The 17588-nt window shown below is 55.8% G+C and overlaps 1 protein-coding gene and 1 long non-coding RNA gene across 2 annotated transcripts; one reads left to right on the top strand and one right to left on the bottom strand.

Moving 5' to 3' along the window:
* Positions 1-228: 228 nt before the first annotated feature.
* EGFL7 (EGF like domain multiple 7) lies at positions 229-17121 on the bottom strand. The gene is given in 13 exon segments (XM_015644902.3): positions 229-537; positions 2140-2296; positions 2574-2638; positions 3450-3614; positions 4848-4943; positions 5498-5610; positions 5734-5853; positions 7326-7473; positions 7476-7503; positions 9236-9295; positions 12277-12345; positions 15393-15696; positions 17015-17121. Coding segments are annotated over 10 exon segments (945 nt in total). The 5' UTR covers positions 9266-9295; positions 12277-12345; positions 15393-15696; positions 17015-17121; the 3' UTR covers positions 229-514.
* Positions 11714-13303, top strand: LOC109022891. The gene is made up of 2 exons (XR_002002317.2): positions 11714-12005; positions 12960-13303. It is a non-coding gene; the product is annotated as an uncharacterized LOC109022891 (long non-coding RNA).
* Positions 17122-17588: the final 467 nt, after the last annotated feature.

Genomic DNA, 17588 nt, shown 5'->3' with positions numbered 1-17588 from the left:
CCCAGCTCTGCCAGGACCAGGTGCACCTGTCCCCACCTGGCTTGGGGCTGCAGGGACTTGTCCCCACCTTCTCCATGTGACAGCAAGCACAGGAGTGTGGGGAGGCAGCTGCCCTGCCTGGGCCAGGCCTGTGCTCTGGCAGGGCAGAAAGCACAGCCAGCCCTGTGCTCGCTGCTCATGGGAGATGATGTCCCTTAGCATTCTAAGGAAAAGCCAAACACCCCCAAGTTCACACTCAGCCAGTCTGGCACAGCCAGGCACTCGTGGCACGAGGTAAGGCATTTATTTGCTGCCTCTCCAGCAGGGAGAGGACTCAGAGTCCAGTTTGCAAGGAACTGCGTGACCTTTGGTGAGGTGAGCTGGAAGAGAGAACGATGGGGATGCTGATGGGAGCCCAGCCTTCTGCTACCCTGTGCCTCCCTGTAGGTGGTGTGCCTTCATCCCCAGCCTGGGGCTGGAGAGGGAGATGAGAGCTGGGATGCACTCAGCTTGCTCCAGGTCCCCAGGCCTTCTGCTAGAGTTCATTCTTGCAGGAACCTGGGAAGATTGGAAAGAGAAATAAGTTCAGCAGGATAAATTCAGTCATTAGCCTGGCTTTGGTTTGTGTCTTTCCCAGGCAGAATGAGACTGACCTGAATTTCTGGGAATATCACACACGCTGCTTTCCTTTTACCAAACAACCCCAGGCTGGCTTCATCCCCCCCACACTCTCACCTCCCTGCCATGTCCCAGTCCTTGCCTGGGCCCTGTGCACAATGTCCCCAAATCCAGTGACAGTCTGTGCTGGATCAGGGGTAGTTCAGACCTAGAGGGGCCAAAATCATTATGGCTTAAAGAGCTCTTGGTTTAAAGAAGAGAAAATGGTTTTTTTTGGTCATTGCACACATCCTCACTGAGCAGTTAATTGGGGAGTGCAGTTGTAGGGTAGAATTCAGGTGGGAAATGCTCCACCAGGCACAGAATGGCTGAGTAACTCCATGGGATGCCCTGCAAGCCCCAGAGCTTGCTGGAGTATGACAGGACAGCTTTGTGTCCTACAGGGACTTGCAAGACCACGAAGAGAGACAAAAACAGGTTTTGCTTGCTGAGACAGACCTGGCAGAAATTAATTTCAGGACTTTGGAGTCATCCCTTGGAATGAATCCATGTTACCTTGTGATACTGCTCACATTCCTCTGTGCTGCCACTAATAATATGTGTAGGGCACTACTAGAAAACTCAGCCTGCTGGAACACTCAGTGGTTCTGGTAATTACCTCTTTCTCAGATGGTTTTTAAGTGTCTATTTGCAGCTGCTTTGTCTTCAAACAAGTTCTTGGAATTATTTTTCTCTCTTGGCCATTACTGCAAGCACTGAACTGGGACTGGATATGTCCTGAACCAGTTTCTCCTGAGTCTTTCAAAGACTCAGCAAGCTGCTGTTGCACACCCCAGCCATGCCTAGTTTTTGGAATTATTTAATGGGAAAATGAGCTGCAAAGAGCTGCCTATCAAAATAAAAGAGTTCAGAGAGTTGTGTTCTGCTTGGAGTCAAGGTGAGCACCACAGGGACCCGAGGGGATGCTGTCCCTCTGTGTGGTGGGGATTCCAGGCAGGACCCCCCCATCTCCAGCCATTTCACACATGACAGCCCTCACAGGGGTCCCTTCCTCAGTTTGCTGCTTTGGACACCCTCTCTGGTGCCCCTCCTGGTCTGTAAACTCACAAAAGAAACACCTAAAACTTCCCAGGCTCATAAATCTGCCAACTTCTTCATGCTCCCTAAACTTCCCTGACTGACTTTTTGGACTGTTAATTTCCTAAGAGCTGGGGGTTCTTTCTTAAGGACTGGGTTATCAGGAAGGGACAGCAGCTGTGAGGTGCCTCCCTCAGCTCTGCCCCACAGCCACATTTCCATGTGCCAGTCCTACAATTTTTGGCTGCTACAAGGGCAGTCAGACAGTGCAGCCATAGAAACAGCTTTGAAATAAAGCTAATGGGCTGTTGGTGTTCATCCTTTATTAATTACAGGCTGCTGAGCTTGAGGCAGACCCAGATTAACAGTGGCATATGTGTTACTGATCTTGCTGGCCCACATCTGCTCCGTGTGGCCACCGTGGCTGGAGGGAGATCCTTCCCACTGCTTTTTCCAGGCACTTACAGGTCTCCAGCCTCTCCTCCAGGAAGGAGATCTGCTCGCTCAGGGAGTCAATCCTGTCCAGCTGCTGGAGGGAGTGGGACAGGCGGCTGATGGGGTCTGTACCGACATCCTCTGGCGGCATCACGTTGTGGAAGGGGGCCAGCACCAGCTGGAGCTTCTGCAGGGAGAAGGGGAGCTGTGAGTGCATCCCCCCTCGGCCAGGAGGACCCCCCAGGGGGATGCAGCACCCACCAGGGAGGGCTTGTGGGGCTGTGGTTGTGTTCAAAGGGCTGGAAAAGCCGCGGCGTGGGCTGGGAGCACGGCTGGGAGCACAGCTGGGATCGCTGCTGGGATGTTAAAAATAGAGCTGGGGAAGAGGGAAACCCTGGCTGCAAACAGCCCTGGGTGGGAGCTGGCTGAGCAGGAACAGAGCAGGGGGATGTGCTGTAACTCACCTGCTCCAGCGCTTCCACTCTGCTCCTCAGGTCCTTCATTTCTTCCTTCATTTCACTGGAGGGACCTGAAAAAAAGACAGAGGGAATGTCAGTGAGTAAAAGCCCTTTGCTGTGGTGAGGTGGAAGCTGCTGGGGAGAAAGACACAGCTGCAGGGCTCTGGCCAAGCTCTGCTGCTTTCCACCCCCAGGGTCATCCCCCAGAGCATCAGCTGGACCTGTTGGCATCTAGTCCAGCTGCTAAAGGCACTGGCTGCTCCTGCTGCTGCAGCACCTGCAACAAAGTGGGGAGGGTTTTGGGCAGTGGGATGATGCTTAAAGGACAAGAGATCTGGTGGATCCCAGCCTTTGGTGCCTGTGTTGCCAAAAACCAGCCAGCTCTGCCCTGTGCTGTGGTGGGCACAAGGGATTGTCCCTGCTGAGGGCCCTGCCCAGGGGCAGAGGCAGGTGGGGCACGTGCAGGCGGTGCCCTGCTGTCCCAGATGTTTGCTGCGTGATGCCCGTGCTGGCCACAGCGCATTATTACTCACGGTACGAGTTTGAAGTGTCACAGCGCGTACCAAAAGTAATAATGGGCCGTCACCAGCGCCGCTCCTCCTGGCTCCGGACCTGCCCTGCGGGAACGAGGACGATGACGGAGAGAACAGACACATCCCACACAGCTCCAGCCACAGCCAGGCCCTGTCACCCTCACAGATGGATTTGTGCTCAGGGGAAGTTGTTTGGGTGGGAGAAGCGCTCCTGGGTCAGCGAGAATAAAGCTGAGGGGCTCTGGCTGTTGTCCCCTCTCCCAGCTCCTGCCACTCCTGCGATGCTGAGTGTTACCTCAGCTCTCACTGCAGGCCCCCAGCAGCTGGGGCTCAGTGTGGGACAGCTTACCTGCTTGGCTGGAGGTGTCAGTCCCGGGTGCTGGCAGCAGGGGCTGGCAGCCCTTGCCATCGGCAGCGAGGCTGAAGCCGTCCCGGCAGGCGCAGTGGAAGCTCCCGGCTGTGTTGATGCAGAGCTGGCTGCACCCGTGGCTCTGGCTGGCACATTCATCCACGTCTGGAACACAGGAACAGCTCAGTGAGGAGGGGGACAGGGTGAGGGGCACAGGATTAGGCACAGGGGGGCTGCAATGGAACCCCAGTGAGTACCCCCAGGTGAACTGCTGTTTGTGCCAGGCACAGGTCTGGATATCTCAGCACCACCAGTGCCTGGCACAGGCCTGGATAAATCTGGGTAGGCTGGAGGGGGTCTCATCTCCTCCCCTCCTCCTGCTTCCCCCACAACACAGCCAGAAGTAAAAGCTGTGGTCAGAAATGTCCCAGCTCTGGCCAGGCGGGCGCAGGCAGCACTCAGCTCTCATCCTGGATTTACGGCCGGGGTTTTGGTTCCAGCCAGCTGTGGTGAGGAGCTATCAGCCTTTCAAGTGTGTACAAAACCCAGTAACCTCTCCTCACACGGGGGAGTTATTAAAGCTGTTCCCACAAAGCAGAAAGAGCTGAAGCGCTTCCCACGCCCGGGCAAATCTGTTTTAGGCAGTGGGAAAATCCTTTCCTCTGGAGCTGGAGCTGTCAGTGATGGGCTCAGCCCTGCCTGGCCCAGCATGGGTCAATGCCACACGCTCCTCCTCTGCCTTACAGGGGGATGGAAAGCTGGGAAAAGCTGGGAAATGCCGTGGCAGAGGTTTTGCACCACGCTGCCTTATTTCCCCATGCTGTGAGGAGCACCCGGCTGTTCCTGTGCTGGAGACATCACCAGGCTTCCCCTCCAACCCCGGATATTTTTGGTTTATGGATTTTCAGTCTCTGCAGTAAAGGGGTTTTAGTTTACAGCAAGAGTTTACAAAGCCTGGGAGGGATGATTGGGAACACACAGTCCCAGGCCAGCCCCACAAGGGCTCTGTGCTGCAGGGAGATTTTTGCTGGCTTGCTCACAGCTCTGCTCACACTGACCCAGCACAGAGCAGCAGGCAGAGAAAATGGGGATGCCAGAACTGCACTGGAGAGCTGGGAGCACTGAGGCAGCCACAGGGAGGTCAGACTCTCCTGGGAGCCACACTTCCCATCCTTTCCTGGAGTAGGTGTGCATGTGCGTGCAGAGGGACAGAATCAGACGTGGCCCAAAGGTCTGACAGGAGCCACAGCCCTGGTCCCTGTCCACCCTGAGGGGTTGTGCAGGGCCAAAGGACACCCAGAGCCCCATGGCAGCTGGGATGCTCCCAGGAGAAGCTCTCCCAGCAGCAGCAGGGCAGGTATGACACAGGGAGCAGGGACAGGGGGACATGGTCAGTACCTGTCTGGCAGGCTCGCCCCGTCCAGCCGGGGGGACAGGAGCATCTCCCGGGGAAGGTGCAGCTCCCACCGTTCTGGCACGGCTCCCAGCAGAGAGCTGTGACAGGGAACAGCAGCACAGCATCACCCAGCAGCTCCCCAGCTCCCTCCCTCCACCCTGGATGGGTGCACCCCCCAAAACACAGCAGCACCATGCAGCAGGGTTGAGTTGCAGGGGAAATAGGGCTCAGGATGGGTGGGAGAAAGAGGAGAAGCAGCAAAGATGGGAAGGAGGAGGGCAACAGGCAGCAGCAGCCCCTGGTGTCATGCTCTGAGCTCATCTGGGGACAGACTGGCTGCTGCTGTGGCTTGCATTTGTTGCCTCCTGAAAGCATTTCTCATCCATTCCTGCTGATTTAGATGGGAAGGGCTTGTTTTATTTATCCTCTGGTAACTATAAAGATAATAAGTGATCCCAGAGGTAAAAGGCCCAAGAGGCAGCAGAAAAAAGCTGGGAATTAATCAGATATAAAACCACATTTGGCTGTGATGCTGAACATTTAATTCAGGGAGAATCCATCTGACAGGCAGAGAGTTGGTAAATGAGAGATGTGGTCCCCTGGAGGGACACGAGGGGTCTGGGGATGGGCAGTGGCACCGGGGTGTCCTCACCTCTGTTACAGCCCAGCGTGTGGCCGCTTGCTCTGCTCCAGCCAGGACAGCACGAGGCCGTGGGCTCGGGCAGCTGCCGGTGCCTCTGCCTGTAGACAACCCTGTAGATGGTCCTGCAAGGCAAGGACGGGCTGAGCTGGGCACCCCAAAGCGCCTCCAGCCCCCAGAGCAGCTCCAGGGGCTGCCATCCCTGTCCCTGGGGATGGAGCAGGATGTGTGCAGGCGGCTGGGCTCACCTGTAGGTGCTGCAGAGGCGGTGGCCCTGGCAGGTGGTGAGGTAGGGTTGGTACTCGGGCTGCACGTGGGACTCTGCCGGGGCGCTCCGGCCGCTGGGCCCCGCGGCGCACACCCTGCGGCTGAGCACAGACGGGTCAGCCCCACAGCCAGGACCGGGCTGAGCTCCCCCTCTGCACATGGCTGGTGCCCCAGGGACCTGGGAACCCTCCTCAAGCTGTTTTGGGTCAGTGACACAACTCCGGAGCTCCGCGAGCGCTTCCTCCCCCCGTCCCAGGGGACCCAGATTTAGGGATGATTTACTCATTACATTCATTGTCTCCTTCCCCTAAAATCACTTTCTAGGCGGATTTTTCCTTTCTGAGACCTTTGCATTCCTGAAACGAATGCCCCTGTGGTCACCAAGAAATTAATGATTTCACAGGAAGGGTCAGGCTCACCGCAAAGAAAATAGAGGTTGGATAAAAGGCACTCCCCAGCCTTCCTAAGATAAGTGTTATCCAGTCAAAAACTTTCCCAAGGTTAACAGCCAAAGTGGTCTTGGTTAAACATCCTTTTTTTTTTCAACAATTTCCAGCCCAAGCAGGTCAGTCCCACTGAGGAACCATCTACTTGTCTCAGCTTCCCAGCTCAATTAGAAACTAAAATAAAAAGCCTGGGAATTAGCATGGACATCAGATGGCTTCCATTAGCTCCAGAAAACTCCTCTCGGCCTCATGATTAATGTTATAGAAGATGCAATTTTTAAATGGCAGTTGTTTGCTTTGTAAAATTCAGAACAAAGTTTTAGCTGCAGCCTGTGCCTGTGAGCGAGGAATTCAGCTGTGGTTTCAGTCCTGGACAGAATGTGAAAGGTTTGATGCTGGAGGAGCATTTCAGTGTAAAAACAAACTTTGTAGAAAATGTGAGCTGTGTCTGGGGGCGGGTTTTGAGCTCCAGCTCCTCTCAGCTGGGGAAGAAACTGGGGCACTGAGCTCTGGGCTTGCTCAGACCCGGCAGGAGCTGAGCTGTGCCTGCCCAGGCTGTGCTGGGATCCAGGGAGCTCTCCCAGACCCATTTCCCAGCAAGGGGAGGGGAATTGCTGGAGCTGCCACTGCTGGGCTTGCAGGACCGTGGGCCCCAGCAGCATCCTGTGCTTTCCACACCCTTGTCCCTGGATGTCCATCAGAGCTGGGAGCTGCATCCTCCTCTGATGGGAGCTGCATCCTCCAACCACAGCTTGTTCACAAGGCTTGATTTGTGTGCTAGCAGGATTTCACACTTATTTTCATGAAGGATGTGCTTGAAAGAGACAGTAATAATTCCTGAACAGCTCAGGGCTTGATGAGCTTTGGACTCTCCTGGACAAAAAGCCAAGAGCATCTTTGTATCCCTGCAGGGAGTCAAACAGAGCTGGGACATTTCCTCTGAGAGAGGTTTTAGCTTTAGTGAGGAAGCAAACAACCAGCAAAGGGCTGCTGAGCCCTGGGAGAGCTTTTTCCACCTCCTCACCAGCCCAGAGAGCCACACAGGGCTGTTCCCTCACAGAGAGGACACGCCTCACCCTGATGGGTGGAGATCACACCTGAGAGGTGCAAACAAAACAGGGCCTTACCCTGCCTGGGCAAAGCCCTCCGTGCTGGTGGTGCTGAGGAAGAGGAGGAGTCCCCAGAGGAGGAGGAGGAGGCAGCTGAGGCTCCGCATGTCCCGTCCCTCCCGTGGCACCACCGGGTCCTGCTTTCCTTTGGGCTGTGCTGGCTCCTACTGCATGGCTCGGCCTTCCGTGGGGATCCCTGCAAGGAAAGCAGAGCTGTGAACCTGAGGAAACATCAGGAGAAAGTTCTTCACTGAAAGAGCGACTGGGCACCGGAATCGTCAGGGATGGTGGAGCCACCATCCCTGGATTTGTTTAAAATAGACTGGATGTGGCACTCGGTGCCGTGGTGCAGGTGATGAGGAGGTGTGAGGTCAAAGATGATCCCAAAGGTCTTTTCCAACAGTTCTGTGATTCCATGAGGTGTCCCTGCCCAGCTGGGGACATCCCACACAGCCGTGGGGACAAACCCCTGGCAAGGTGGGAGCTGCTGCAGGCACAAACCCACCTTGCCCCACTTGTCTCATCACGGTGGCACAATATTAATTGAGGAATTGTTCCTGATTTACCCCGGGGGATGCCTGGAGATGCTCTCAGGGCACCAGGGGCTGTGCAGTTGTGTGTTCTGGGGCAGGGAAGGGACGTGTTTTGCCTGAAACTCGCTGCCAGTTCCAGGCAGTGAGGGCAAAACAATGGCCCATCATTTCTTAATGCACACAGCATTGTAAAGCTGTGTTTTCCCACCACATAAAACACTGAAATCTGATCTTCTTCTGTTTAAAACATAAATTCGTGACAGAGAGAAGTGCTGTAAGGGCCATATGTACCATCTGCAGAGTCGGTTCTGAGGCACAAACCAAGAGGTTTTGATTTTCTAGCAGAGGACAAACACAAAACAAGGCTGAAGAGGGTTGGTAACAATATCCAATTTAAACAATATCCAGTTTAAACAATATCTCATTTAAACAAACCACTTGGCCTCCGGATGGCAGCAGCTGAAGGAGAAAGAAATAAAGAAACCCACCTTAAATATGCACCAGTTAAAGAAAGAATCAGACTGTGCTGATTAAACTTTCTGAAAGGGGAGGCTACACAAGAAACCTTCTGAGACTGCAGATATGGTGAGCAGCACATCAACTTTCTAAAATCCCCTGTGGGCAGGATTGGACTGGAAAATTCCAGTTTGATCCCCAAACTCCATTGGGAAATCCCAGCTCTGAGACAGGTTGTTACAAATAACCATGGCTAATCTGCAGACCCTGCAGGTCTCCAAGCCCTTCTCCAAGGCACTCAGGATTGTCCTTTTCTTGGTGCAGGAGAAGAATCTGAGGCAGGGAGAAATAGAGATTCACATCTGGAGAGAAACCAGCCTGGTGCCTCCCTGCCCCTTAATATCAGATGTCAAATATCAAATATCCCAGCAGATTTCCAAGCTAGCCCAGCCCTGAGGATGGCAGGAGGATTTTGGTGCTTTAAAGCCTGTAGTCCTCCATTCTCCTTCAAACACAGCAATTAGTTTAATTTCCTAATGATGAATTTATGGTACCTCCCCCATCAGGAAAGCAAATCTTGCTTGTTCTGCAGGAAAGTTTTCTTTAAAAACCCATGAAGAAGCTTTCCCTCTCCCCAGCCCTGGAGACATTCCAAGGACACTGGGGTACAGACACACACCAACTCCCCTTTGCTCCATCAGCCAGCTTTTCCCAGGGCTAAACTGGGACACAAAACTTCCCTACAATCCCAGATTCCTGGCTCTCACAGCTGCTCCTGAAGTCTGGAAGTCAAACTCTGCCAACCTTCTCCATCCTCCCACAGGATTCCCGTGGCTGCCATGGGAGCTTTCCTTGTGGGGACAGCAAGAAACAGAGGGCACGAGACTAAAATACAGAGAGTTTGTTTGTTCACTTTGAGCTGGAGCAGCACTGCCCTACCTCAAGCACTCGAGGATCCCTCTGGGTCATAAAATTTTGGTTGCTTCATGCCAGAAAAAGCTGTAAAAGTAGAAAATATGATCATCTAGACTTATCTCTTTTATGGCTTTACAGAAATCAACCTCTTTAAAGCTGCTGAAGATGCTCCAACCTGTTGCCACCATCTATTCCATGCTATTTTAAAGCACAGAACTCAAAGGGGACAAAAAAAATTATGGCCAAGAAAAAATAGATACTTTTTTTTTGTCTCTGCCTTTTAAGGCTCTCAAATGAAGAGGTGAAGCCCCGTGGTCTGACAAGTGAAATTATGTCTTAGGGGTCAGCAAACCCTCCTTGTCTGACCGCGTGCTCCTGTGAGTCTGGGGGTCGCTGTCCCACCAGCCAGAACCATTCCTAAAACCTTCCAAAATTCCCAAAATTCTTCTCTTGCCTCACCTGCCACAGCAACCGAGGGGACACACAGCCCACGGCGCAGGAGAGCAGCACTTTCCCCAGCTCTGCCCACGGAAGCAAGACTAAAACTCCAGCTGCCGGCAGCAGGAGGAATCGTGCTCCGGCTGCACTGAGAGAACCCAGCCCCTGGCGAGGATGCCGTGGCTCTCCCGGGACCGCCACGGCCGCACTTTTCCAGACAGCCCGGCCTGGTTCTGCAGATGAAACCGCGGCTCCAAAGCCGGCCTGTGCCCTCAGAGCCAAACCCTCCCGGAGAGGGTCAGCCCCGGCCGCAGGGGGATGGATTCTCCCTCCCAGACACCTCCGGCTGTTCCCTGCGCAGGCTGGGATGCGGTACCGAGGGATGGAGCGGGACACGGCCATGGTGACACCGCGGAGGGGACAGTGGCACTGTCCGGACGGGCACGGGGACACGGGGGCTGCGGGGACAGCATCACCATGCAGGGACCCGAGCCGCCGGGGGCTGCGGGGATGCGGGTGGCCCGGGGGGCTGCAGGCTCTGCGGGGACCCGGGAACCGCGGGGGCTGCGGGGACACGGGAGTCCCGGGGCTGTGGGGACACGGGTGGCCCGGGGGGGAGGCAGGGACGCGGATGTTCCCGGGGCCGCGGGGACACGGGTGGCCCGGGGCTGTGGGGACACGGGTGTCCCGGGGCCGTGGGGACACGGGTGTCCCGGGGATGCTCCCCGCGGCCGCAGCAGCCCGAGCCCCGGAGCAGGCGGAGCCCATCCGCCGGCCCAGACCCCCCTCCCCGCTGCGGTACCGAGCCCCGCTCCGCCGGCACCCCCGGCACCCCCGGCCCCCGCCCCTCCCGGCGGGGATGCGGCCGAGCTCCCCCGGATTGCCGAGTCCCCCGGATTGCCGAGCCCCCCCGGCCGTGCCGAGCCCCCCCGGCCGTGCCGAGCCCCGGGCGGCTCCCGCCGGGACTCACCGGTGCCGGTGGCGGAGCCGCGGAGTCGCCGAGCCGCGGCCCCCCGCGCATTTCCTCCCCCGGCCCGAGCCGGTCCCTCCGCCCCGGCCCAATGAGCTCCCGGCGGGCAGGAAAGCGGAGCCTCCCGGCCGGGGGGAAGCGCCGGGGCCCGGGGATCTCCGCCTGCCCCCGCCCCGCCGGCCGCCACCTGCCCCCGGCTCCCCGGGACCCGCGCGGGGACGGGGCGGCACCGGGGGGAGACACGGCAGGACCCCCGAGACGCTGCTCTGGGTCCCCAATGTTGTCCAGCCGCTGGGGACAGGATGGCGGGGGACCCCCGCCCGGGTGGATCTGGAGCCTTACCTGGCGGCCCCAGGGCAGGACGAGCCCCCAGCCCCGCAGCCCCACGCTGCGAGGGACCGCTGTGCCCCCCAGCACCCCCTCGCCCAGGGGTGTTCGGACTCCCCGGGGGAATGGTCCCTCACCAGTGCAGTGGCCAGGGCAGAATTAATTCTCTTTACTAAAATTTCCTGTCGTGGTCCGCACTCCCCACCATGAGCACAGAGGGTTTTAGGAGGAGACATCACCGCTCCCTAGGTTAGAGACCTGGTCCTGACCCTCCCGCCGTACCCGCTAATCGCCCTGAGCTCATCACAAAATCCTGCAGGAGCCCGTGATGAACCGCCAGGTTTCCAGCAAATCCCAAAGGATGCTTAGAGAATTCCTTGGAAGCCCCCCAGCTGCAGAGGGAATCTCCAGGGTGACACCCAGGGCTCAGCTCCGGCTGCCCAGCACCTGCCCCGGGACAGCTCGGGCAGCCCGAGCCCAGCTGCCTACAGGCTTCTCCTCTTAAATGCCCGGTTATTTATCAAAGTGGCTCGGTTTGTGCCAAATTGCCACTTGTTTTGTCTACATTTTTGTCTGGAAAATTAGAGCACAGAGGGTTATTGTTTCTCAAATGACTTAGGCGCCTGCCCATGCACAGAACCATTCTTAAAGATAGCAGGGATCTGATGTGCAAATGAATGGCAGGATACAGCCCCCTGGGAATATTTGTTCCCACTAAGCCCTGCAAATTTTTTGAAAGCATGTAAGCATTTAAAAGGAAATATTTACCAGTTCAACAATAATGGTTCCAAGAGAGCCACTGAGATCACTGGCCCATCCCCTTCATTTCCTCAGGGATACACTGCTGATGGAACTGGAGCTGCCTTGGGCAGTGCTGCGCCCTCTGGGGAATCTGCTTGGGGCTCTCAGTGTGAAAGGAGCTTTGGTGGGATCCTCCCTGAGAGGGGAACAGAGGGGAATCCTCTCTGGAAGTGCTGGTGGAGATCCCTCCCAGCAGCAGGGAAAGGTTTGCTGGTGCTGGTGGAAGTGCAGCTCCGTGTTGTACAGCATCTCACACAGGTTTGTTCACCCTCTGGACCCATCCTACCCCTGGGGAATGGTTTCAGCTCCCTTAATTTCATCAGCACAGGTAACTTCTCCCAAGAGCCTTGGGAGCACAGTAATTATCCTGCTATGCAGAGAGCGTTATTGGGTTTTTTCTGGTGTACGGGGGAGATGAACAGAGCCTGAATTATTGTCTAATAATTGCAAAATGCTTGTGGAAGCCAGAGCCTCTCTGTGTGGCCATACTGAAAGCACAGGACCTCATTTTGGAGCTGAGACAACTCACCCCATCCACGGTGCTCCATCAGGTGTCCTGGGCACAGATCCTTTGCTTATGGAGCATCCTGGTTTCTTTCTGTGAGGACAGAAAAAGCCCAGAGTTACACTCCCTTTGTCAGGCAGACAGAGAGCAGAGACCCAGCCCTTGTCCAGGATGGACCCTGCTGTTCCCTGGACACTCCCAAAGATCCCTGCAGAGAGGGTGAGGGATCAGAGCAGGGTGGTGGCCACAGTCCCTGCGGCACCGAGCTCACACCGCTGCTGTGTCACACCCGTGGCAGGGCATGAGGAAATCCATCCCCATCCCAAAGTGAGGCTTTTAGGAGCATCCTATGGCCCTGATCCTCCCTCTCCTTGCTGTGATCCCAGTGGAAATCCAGGCAGAGCCTTTGCACCCTTTAGGGCTGAGCGAGCCGGGGGATGAGCAGGGGCTGAGCAGAGCAGAAGGGATTTGCTGAGCAGGATCTATCCCCTCCAGCAGCTTTGCCACTGCTCAAGGCTGGGATTTTCCAAGAAGCCAGGAGAACAGGAGTGCACCTGGCACAGTCTCCCAGGTGTATCCAACCTCAGCTCCCTGATTTGTAATTCCATCTGCTGCTCCCCAACACTCTGTTTTACCATTATACTCTGTTTTACCATTATACTCTATTTTACCATTACACTCTATTTTACCATTACACTCCATTTAAGGACAACCATCCCTCACTGCCCAGGAAACCTTTGCATGAACCCCTGGAATTCCAAGTGCAAATTTGATGGTGAGGAAGAGGATGGACTCATCCTTCAGCTCCTCACAGGACACCACCATGCAGCACAGGACCCAGCACGCTCCTACCAGGGACTCCACTGGAGCCTTCTCAACCATAGGCAGTGATTCCCTAAGTGCACCGAGCATTTTAAAATTCTGCCAGTATTTTAATTGCAGAAAGTTTCCTTTCCAGTCCCATTTATTGGGTCAAATCTTTGCTCCATCAAGTGCCCGTGTCAGCTGCTAAAGAACTGCATACAGCCCATTAAAAGAGCATTTAATCCTCCGCTCCCAGGGAGGGTTCTGTGTCTTCTGTGCTAATATTCATTATGCTGGGAGGGAAATCCCCCAGGACAAGGCCTGGCAAAGTTCCCTTGGAAGCAGAGGAGTTATGCCAGCTCAGAGTGGGGGAAGATCAGATCTGTTGGCACTGTTCATGTCAGTGTGATGAGCTCCTGACAAAGGCAGCAGGGGATTTGGGCTCCTGCCTGCGTGGCCGCCTGAATTCAAAGTCCTCCCTTGCCCGATGTTTTACATTTTTCCCCCACAGCTTTCTCCCTTGCACACCAGCAGTGTACTCCCACGACATCGAATATTAATGCTTGTCTCCAGGCCAGGAAAGAAATGTCTGCCCAACCTCCCTCTTAGATTCAACAATGTCAAAACCTCCTTGTCTCCCACTGGTTTTACCACCAGTGTGAGCTGGGAGGGGCGGCGAGTGCTGGCCCCCAGCAGATCTCAGGCTGAGCACCAGGTGAGATTTTCACCCACCTCCCAATTTCCCAGAGCCTGCCAAGCCCACTGCAGCTGCCTGGGCATCCAACATCCAACATCCCCCCGAGTGAGGGCTGCAGCTGAGGGCTGGAAGCGCTTCCCTGTTTGGTAGGAGAGCTTGGAGGGTGGGAGGCATGAAAAAGGGGAGGATTAACAGTGGAGAATTAATAGATCAGCATTAAAATCCCACATCAGGAACCTGCTCTTTAGAGAGGAGCACTTCCAGCCCCTGACAGAAAAGGGGACGTGCCCAGGCACATGAGCTCTCCCCAGACTGGAGTGACAGATGGATGGGGACACGGGCAGGACAGTGACACACATACAGATGCAAAACTCTCCAGCCCCCACAAGCCGTGGCTGACCCCGTACCTGCGGCACACAATGGGCTCTCACTGGTCTCCACGGGGGTCTGGCATGGAACTGGAAGCACTTGCTAAAGCAAAAGGGAAATTCTGGTGCTTCTCAACAAAAAAAAAAAGAAAAAGGAGGAATGGCTTTTGCTGTTCCAGGACAAATTCTTCTGCTCGGGCCGTTCATGAGGCTGTTTGTAAACTTTACATTTCAGTTTAAGCTCAGGAGCAGCCCTTGTTCTGCAGAGCTCTGTGAGGAAAATGACCTCCCACCATTCTGTTCTGGCCCATGTTGTTCTCAGCTGCGTCAGCTGCACACCAGCTATCACAGTGGAAATCTAGAGGGTTCCACTGATGGCAGTGGGGTAAAACCAGGTCAGACCAAGAAAAGGACTTGACCCATAGCTCTCGCTCTGTTGTCACCAGTGGCTCTGCATATTAATACCAAGACCTGAGCCCCACAAAGTGATTTTTTCTTTTTTTTTTGCCTGAGTAAGGACTTCACAAGAATTAATTGTCTCAGGACCAGTGTGTTATAACTTAAGGTGCCCATGGGGACAACCAGCAGCTGAGCCGGAGCTGTGCAGAAACAATGCAGGGACAGGGCATCATCCCATAGCCAGCTCTATTTTCCCTCACATCCACGCTTGAATTTTTATTTACATTTAGAGGAGGCAGCAATAGCTGCTGCGTAAAAACTGGGAAATGATTCATCCCACCCAAGAATAAACGGAATTTTGTGGCTTTCTGTAAAATTTCCCTGGCTAAACCTGGCCGTGGTCCCCTGCCCCACTTTCCCAGTGAATGGGAATGTGGGAAGTGTGGTGGGAGCTGCAGGATGGCTCGGCCCCTTCACCTTCCCAGGGAACAGCTCAGCAGAGAGCCTTTCACACAAGAAATTTTTGCTCTGATCATCTTTTTCTTCCAGGGGAAAGCCTCCAGCTGCAGGAACCTGCCCTAGGCTGTGGGCAGGACAGGGATCCTGGGATCACTTTGGGAGAGGGGAAAGAAGAGTTCTGATCCCCCCCCTTCTCTTTGCAGAGACACTTTTGTTTCCCTGTCTGGTCTGGTGCTCTCCCTGCTGTTCCTCCCAGCCCTCCTGCTGCTGCTGGGACTGTGGGGCAGGCTCCTTTACCCCAATTTGTTGCAGTTTGTAAATCTGCCTCCCCCAGACCAGCCCCATCTGCAGCAGCAGAGCCTGGGAAAAGGCTCAAATGAGCCTCCAGAGCAGATTCAGTTTCTCGTCCTTACCTCCAGGGAAACTTGGGAGAGCTGGTAGTGGAACAGCAGAGAGGGGGAGTAGCTCCATCGGCAGATCCCAGGGAAGAACAGTGGGAATCTGCCAGGGCAGATCCATGTTTTCCACTGCTGCCCAGAGGTGAGGTGGATTTTTGAGGATGCTCCAGCTCCAGCCACAACGACCTTCCACAGTCTCCCAAGCACTGCCAGACCTTCCCAATCCAGCTTGAAATTAATTTAATCACTGCCAAAGCCTTGTTGTTTCTTTCTGCGTTTGATTCTCTGCTCGGGGAGTTGGTTCCATGAATGTTGGACCCTGGGAAAAAATAATGCTGGGTTATTTCTACCAAGAGCCATTCACTGGCGTGGTTTTGCCCCAGACAGTGCTTGGGTATCCCAGCTGTTCCTTTATTCCAAAACACCCTGGGTTCCCACTGAAAGCCTCCTGCCTGCACTGTGCAATGCCACAGATGAGGAGAGCAGGACCCCCAGGTAGCTGCAGGCAGCATGAAAAGCACCCAGCTCTGTGGTTATAAATCTGGGAGGCTCTGCTGAGCTCCTGCTGTGCTCAGCCAGCGTGATCCAGGCTCGGCTGTCAGGCAGGACAAGCCTTGGTGGGAGAGCCAGGACAGCCCCCAGCCACATCCCTGTCCTGCCCCACATCCCACCCGGGGCTGGGGTGCATTCAGCAGCACACAGAGGAGCAGAGCAGGGAGGATGGACAGCGTGGTGATGTATCAGAGGTATCCAGAGAGCAGGCAGAGGGAAAAGGGAGGGAGTTACAGAAAGAAAAGAGATTAACTAAGAATTTCCAGCTATCTCACGGGAATTTGTGCAAGGGTTTGCAGCCTCTACACACACAGGAGGTAAAATTTACCCACTGGCTTCTCCTCCCCGTGAAAACAGCCTGAGTGCCAGTGGGGTGACATAAAAATAACAGTGCTGGAGGCTGGGCTCTGCTCAGAGCACGTGGATGACAGAGGATCCAGCCTTGCTGGGAGCAGGTGGAGACTGCCTCACACACCTGTGTGCTCTGAGAGACACCTGTGTGCTCCCAGAGACACCTCACACACCTGTGTGNACACCTGTGTGCTCCCAGAGACACCTCACACACCTGTGTGCTGTGACAGACACCTCACACACCTGTGTGCTTCCAGAGACACCTCACACACCTGTGTGTTCTGAGAGACACCTCACACACCTGTGTGTTCTGAGACACCTCACACACCTGTGTGCTCTGAGAGACACCTGTGTGCTCCCAGAGACACCTCACACACCTGTGTGCTCTGAGAGACACCTCACACACCTGTGTGTTCTGAGAGACACCTGTGTGCTCCCAGAGACACCTCACACACCTGTGTGTTCTGAGAGACCTCACACACCTGTGTGCTCTGAGACACCTCACACACCTGTGTGTTCTGAGACACACCTGTGTGCTCCCAGAGACACCTCACACACCTGTTCACTCCGTGCTGGGTGTTCAGCCATCCCCAAGGCTCCCAGCATCATGAGCAGGGGCAAAACCCAGTCAGAGCTCACAAGGACGCAGTGCCAAGTCCCAGTCCCATCCCATCCCATCCCATCCCATCCCATCCCATCCCATCCCATCCATCCCTGCTGTGGCTCTGGGGTACCTTGGGTGCCCCGCTGTCCCCCGCCGTGCTCCCTGGTGGTTCCTGGTGGCCATCCCTGCCCGGCCACCCCGTGTCCAGCGGCCCCGGTGTCCCCGGTGTCCCCGGTGTCCCGGGCATGGCCGGCCGCCGGCCGCGCACAGGCAGGAGGTGGCTGCTGAGGTGGAAGGGCGGCTTTTTATGCTTTTCTTCCTGTATAAATCAGGCCGGGGATGGACAATCCCAGACAGGACTTCCTGTGTGTGTTGGGAGCTGATAAGGGGCGCCGCGAGGAGAACAAACACGGCCGCCCCGAGGGGCAGAGGGGCCACGGGGCGGGACCCCCACGCCGAGCCCACCGGGGACGGGCACGGGGGGCTGACACGGAGAGGAGCAGCCACGAGTCCTTGGGGACACGGGGAGGGACAGGGCTGCTCGCCCAGGCTCCCTCCCGAGCCTCACAGCAGGCCTGGGATGGGTGGGTCCATCCCTCCCCACTGGGGCACGTTTTGGCAGCTCCCACTGCAGCCACCTCTCGTTCCCCCTCAAAGGGGACACTGGGGACCCCCACAGCACCGGGGACCTGGGCCAAGCATGC

The sequence above is a fragment of the Parus major genome, chromosome 17 (genome assembly GCF_001522545.3).
Source record: "Parus major isolate Abel chromosome 17, Parus_major1.1, whole genome shotgun sequence".
NCBI classification, from domain to species: domain Eukaryota; kingdom Metazoa; phylum Chordata; class Aves; order Passeriformes; family Paridae; genus Parus; species Parus major.
Note: the sequence above shows the minus strand (reverse complement) of the source record. Positions and strands in the feature narration are given on the sequence as shown.